Source organism: Camellia sinensis, chromosome 3 (assembly GCF_055761805.1).
Source record: "Camellia sinensis isolate YWXY chromosome 3, ASM5576180v1, whole genome shotgun sequence".
Lineage (NCBI taxonomy): Eukaryota > Viridiplantae > Streptophyta > Magnoliopsida > Ericales > Theaceae > Camellia > Camellia sinensis.
The window spans coordinates 2,152,909-2,159,010 of record NC_138963.1 but is presented as its reverse complement, the minus strand read 5'-3'; the positions used below and the strand labels follow the sequence as shown (position 1 = coordinate 2,159,010).

Here is a 6,102-nt window from a genome sequence, read left to right as displayed (position 1 = left end):
AAAAACTCAATTCTTCTCTTCTTTTTTTTACCCTTTTCTCACTCTTTTATCTTTAATTTCGTGGTCCTCTGTCTCTTTTACAATATGATCATTCTATATAAGCAATGAAGGAGAGTGAAGGTCAAAAACAAGGCGGGAGACAAAGTGGGAGACAAGAATGTGATAAGAGGGCAAATTTTCAAGGTAGTTGCATGGGATACTCCTTTATGGATGCAAACAAAACCTCTTTTTGACAATGGGGGATGATTAGGTATATATTTGATGATATATTGGTCGGCCAATGGGGTAGGGGAGTGTCCCGCACACAAGAAAAAAAAATGCAAAAAATACACCTTTGCCTGTTGGTTTGAAATGGTCAAATATTATTTGAAGGGAAATATAACACAAGACAAAGCTTTGGCAAAGTGGTTAAGGTGTTAGGTATGGAGTCTTAGGTTAAGGGTTCAAACTCTTTTACCAACACTTCTTAAATTCATTTTTTTTTTTGGGTAAAGACAAGTCAGCGCCACGTCATCAACAAGGATCAATCCAGTCATGCCACGTCAGTAATACTGCCACGTCAGCACCCCAGTTAGCATTGACGGAATATTCTACATATGGACGAAAAATTTCCTAACTTAACAGAATATTTCCCGAGTATACAATTTGGCCCAGAAGTTTCAAATAATTATGTTGTAATCTAGATTTCAGGACAATTTTCAGTGAGGCCCTCGGAAGTGCAGCGAAGGTTGATCCTAACTAAACGAGCTATTCTAGACGCAACCGTGAGGTTAGAATATGCCCTTGGAAAGATAATTTGTGTTGTTTAGGGTTGGAAACAGGGCTGAAATTCTAAGTTTTCTTATTGAGGATTCTGTGAAAAATACCTTTTTGTTTTGTCATCATAGGGTAATCAAAAGAAAGCGCCCCAAGTCTTAAGGCCGGTCAAAATGGGGTGTCTACAACATGTTAATCTTTGAGCTAAATTCTTATGATTCTTTCATTAATTATTTAAATGAGTTATTAACATTAAATTACACTACTAATCTCTTATTTATCTATTACACTCTCCTATTCTAATTCAATTGATGAGTATGAAAAACACTAGGCTCAAATTAATTAGACTAAAAAAATTAAGTAAAATCATCTAAGGCTAAGAAATTAATTAAAATCAATTTGACTCAAATTAAATTAATCTCATCATCTTAAAATCTTAATTACACTAAATTAAATTATACTAATGTGAAATAGGCTCTAATTCCTTCCCTATTGCTTAATTCTAATTTGTTGAAATTAACGAATCAGGCAGGTTTAATTTCACTTTAACCTATCTATCCACAATAACACAATTCAAATAATCTCATGGCATAACAATAACACTTAATAACATATAATCACATAATCAACATTAAGCACATAATCAACTTAATTAAGGAGGTGGTTGTCACATTTTTGGACCTTTTTTTTTTTCCCTTTTTTTAGATATTTATTTTGGGTCATTTTCTCTCAATTTTCTGAAATGCTCAACATTAATAATTAATAAATTAAAACTTATAAAATTAAAAACACAACAAAATCAATTCCTAACACAAGCAAATTATTCAAAATCATAAACTTTTAAATAAAATCATAAACTAACACAAGCACATCTTTCAAAATCCTAAACTAAATTATCAAAATTATAAACTAAATGATCAAAATCATTCATTACCCAACAATACAATTTTAAAGTAAAATCATTCAAAATCCTAAATTTACCTACAAGTAATTCTTCATTAACTTTTACATTCATTCAAAATACAATAATAAAATAATAATAAACTGTTGTCAAATTTCATCAAATTCAAACCCATTTAATAAAATAAAAACATTTGCAAACTTACAAACTCCATCATGAATCACATCCATGATTAGGGTTTGGTTTGTTGGGAAAAAATATCTAGGATAGGATGAATGAAATCTACGGTCCAAGTTTTTAAATTAAAAAGAAAAAAAAGGGTTTAAGTGCAGACGGGTTCTTGCGAGTGTAGGTAAAACCCGCAACTCACAGTAATGCCATATTCCAAACCGCATCCGCTCGCATTGTGTCTCCGAAACCGTCCATTTGTGTACGGATTGGTTTCAGGTTGGGCAGGTTATACAGTTCAAGCCTTAAGGTAAAGTATGGAATATCATCTCATTATTCACTTGAGATTATTTTACATATTATTGTGCAAGCATCTAAATTTTGGAGGGAAATTATAAAAAATTCCAAGTTTGACATTGTCATAAATTAATTTTTTTTAATTCACCAATTTAATCATGTATTTTAAAAGAGGATTGTTATTAGTACTTACCTCTTTATAAAGCCCCTCCATTTCTTTAAACTCTCACCTAGCAAAATGAATCCCTTACCTTTTTTCTTTGAACCCCCACCTTAATACCAACTATACCCCTTATCTTTTTGACCCCCAACTTTTTTTTTCTGTAATTTTCATACCATCAGCAGTCCCACCCCTTCGGTAACTTCCCAGAACCTCCCTCACCAGCGACCATCCTTCGCTACCTTCATCATCTTCAATCACAACTCTAAAATAATTAGGGTATTTTGAAACTCTATCTTTGAAATCTTCAAGAATCCCAAACAACAACCTACAATGATACAACCTCCATATTGCCAATTGTAAACCCCAATGGAAAAAAAACCCCAACAACAAAAATGAAAGATGAACACCAACAGATAAATGTAGATAAGACAATTAAACTTTGGCTTGGTAATAGTGCAAATTGCAGGTGAAAGATGAACACCAATGCCATATGTAGATTTAATTTCAGATGTTCCATAATGCCCAAGCCCATAATTCATGATACTAGACAGATGCTCTGACACAACTATCCTTAATTTCTACATCGCAATAATACGCCCCTTTTCCCTGCACCAGCAGCGGCAATATGGGGATCGAGGCGGCATGAAAAGTCCTATCACTGGAAACTCCTGCTGCTGTTGCGGAGGCAGAGGAGGCGGCAGTTGATCTCCTTGCTCGCGGCGAAACTGGTGGTCGCCGGTAAAGATAATGGTGAAAAGGTTGGTAGGTTAGGGTTAGGGTTTGGGAAATTAGGGTCAATGTTTGGAAAATTAGAATTAGAATGTTAGGGATGAGGGTAAAAATATAACTTCATGTTTGGATAAAATTGAAATTAAAAAAAAAAAGAAAAAAAAAAGGTGTTAAAAGAAGAAAGATAGATACTAATAACAGCACTCAATTTAAAATTGTCCAAAATTCAAATTCTATTCCATCTATGAATAGAGAAATTTTTCTATAGCATATGTGGCATGATTACGCTCTCACTCACCAATGTTAATACTTTGAGCTAGACAAATTTGATCAACACTACCACTTTTTGGGAAAATGAAACTTATTTTAAGGCCTCGTTTGAGCCCTTTTTTTAAGTAAGTTTTTGGTTTTTTATTAAAATTTGATGTAAAAATATATATATATATATATATATATATGTTTAGGATGATTTTTTAGTTTTTTAAGAAAAAATATGCAAAAGATAGAGAACTTTTTTTTTTTTTTTGACTTTTTAATCTAAGTGATTGACCTTTTGATTTTTTTAGTAACTTTTAACTTTTAGACCAAAAAGTAATGTTACTAAACTAGGCCTAAGGTGTCTTTTGGGAACATGCTATTTTAGTAACTTTTTAGCTTTTTAACTAAAATATGAGGTAAAAAAAATTAGTATATTTGGGGTAACTTTTTGACTTTTTAAGAGCATCTCCAGCAAGGATAGTTAAAATAGCTATTCAAAATTTCACTTTACTATTTTAGCTAGTCATTTTTTTAATATACACTCCAACAAGACTATCTACTTTAGCTATCTTCTATTAAAATATTCTTATACTTTAACTACCTTCTTTCCAATCTAAAAAAAAAAAATCTAACTTCTTTCAAATTATTATTTTTTTCATTCTTCTAAATATAATTATATTTTTGTGAAAGTTACATTTTTCTACTATCGTATTTTTCAAATGGTCATATTTTTTCAACGGTCATATTTTTGTAACGGTCATATTTTTACAATGGTCATATTTTTTCAAATTTTTACAACGGTCATATTTTTGCAATGGTCATATTTTTATAATTTTCCTTTATAAATAAGACATTTCCTGTCATTTGATCTTACCCTCAACTCAATTTTCTACTTCATCCAAACTCTATGGCTTCCAATTCTCTTTATGATATGCTTATAAATGACTCTGACTTCTCTGAATCTGATGATGATTTGGAGATGCTTAAAGCTATTACTATGAATGAAGAACTACTAGATAGTGAGATAGGATCAAGCTCACGTCGTGGTTCTGTTCGAGGTCATAAAGTCATTCATCGTGATCATATTCAAGGTCATGAAAGGCTTTTTCTCGACTATTTTGCTGAATCGCCTGTATATCCTCCTAAGCTATTTCGAAGGAGGTTTCGGATGAAGCATTCACTTTTTCTTTGAATTCAAGCTGCGGTAGAAGCGCACAATCCATACTTTCTCTAAAAAAGAAATTGTGCTGGAAAGCTTGGTTTGTCTTCTCTTCAGAAGATAACTGTTGCACTTAGGATGCTTGCTTATGGAGTAGCCGCTGATTTTATGGATGAATATGTGAGAATTAGAGAAAGCACTGCAATATAAAGCTTAAAATATTTTTGTTAAAGCAGTTGTTGATATTTTTTCTAATGAGTATTTGAGGTCACCAAACAGCAATGACATCGCTAAACTACTAGCAGTTGGTGAAAGTCATGGATTTTCTAGAATGCTAGGGAGCAGTGATTGTATGCATTGGAAATGAAAAAATTGTCCGGCTGCGTTGAAAGGTATGTATACTGGTCACATTCATGAACCAACAATTATTTTGGAAGCTGTTGCATCATATGATCTTTGGATTTGGCAAGCATTTTTTGGATTACCTAGGTCTCATAATGATATCAACGTGCTAGAAAGGTCTTTTGTATTTACCGAACTTGCTCAAGGGCGTGCTCCTACAGTCAATTACGCCATTACTGGTAATGAATATATAATGGGATACTATCTCGCCGATGGTATATATCCATAATGGTCAACATTTGAGAAAACAATTCCTTCTCCTCAAGGAAATAAGAAAAAACTTTTTGCTGCAGCTCAAGAGGCGACAAGAAAAGATGTAGAACGTGCATTTGGAGTGCTTCAAGCACGATTTGCAATTGTGCGTCGACCGGCACGTTTTTGGAATACTAAAATGCTTAAATATATTATGAAGGCGTGCATAATTCTACATAATATGATCATTGAGGATGAGCGGGATGGCAATGGAGTAAAAGACTTCAATTATGATCAAATCGATGACAGTCCCCATGTAACAGTGTTACAGGAGAGAACTATTGAACTTATGGAATTCATTCAATGTCATCATAACATTAGAGACAGGCAAACACATTTTCATCTCCAATCAGACCTTGTCGAACACTTGTGGCAATTACACAGCGAGTTGTAAAAGTTTTGAATTTGAAGTTTCATTTTATGTAGTATGCTATTAGTTTTGAATGTAATCAGTATATGCTTTTAATTTATGTGTAATTTTATAATTCTATATGCCTTTTAATTATGTGGTTATCATTTTAATTCTATATGCCTTTTAATTATATGGTTTTCCCTTTAATTATATGTCTTATATATATATATATATATATATAATTAGCAATGTAGAGAAAATACAGCACAAAATAGCAGCAAAAATAGCAGCAAAATAATAGCAAAAACACCACAAAAATAGCAACAAAATAGCAGCAAAATTAGATCAAAAACATCTTCAAGAACATATAACTTACAAAGTCATATATTCACAATTGAAAAAATTAAGAATAAAGCAGCTGGAAATAGGATGGCCAAAAAGTGGACTTGATTCACACTTTTCATACACAACATGCTTTGAAAAAAAAAAAAACAACCACAATGAAAACAAGAACAAGAAGACATTCTAAAATCACTGGATTAGCTTAGTGATCAGAACTCTTATTTCTCAAGTAGCTTAGTGATCACCACTTCATCATCACTACCATCAGTCCAATCTTGATCAATATCTTCCTTCTCTTCATCACCATGATCAGCAACACGATA

General features: G+C 32.3%; 1 protein-coding gene across 1 annotated transcript; it reads left to right on the top strand.

Moving 5' to 3' along the window:
• The first annotated feature begins 4,825 nt into the window (after positions 1-4,825).
• LOC114277752 (uncharacterized) lies at positions 4,826-5,479 on the top strand. Its single transcript, XM_082917498.1, has 2 exons — positions 4,826-5,012; positions 5,127-5,479. Exons 1-2 carry the CDS (start codon positions 4,826-4,828, stop codon positions 5,477-5,479), a joined length of 540 nt encoding a protein of 179 aa, XP_082773624.1.
• Positions 5,480-6,102: the final 623 nt, after the last annotated feature.

Coding starts and splice junctions, on each gene's coding strand:
- LOC114277752 (XM_082917498.1), top strand. CDS start 4,826: ATGTATACTGGTCACATTCATGAACCAACAATTATTTTGGAAGCTGTT. Junction 5,013..5,126: donor AGTCAATTACGCCATTACTG/GTAATGAATATA, acceptor TTTTTGCTGCAG/CTCAAGAGGCGACAAGAAAA.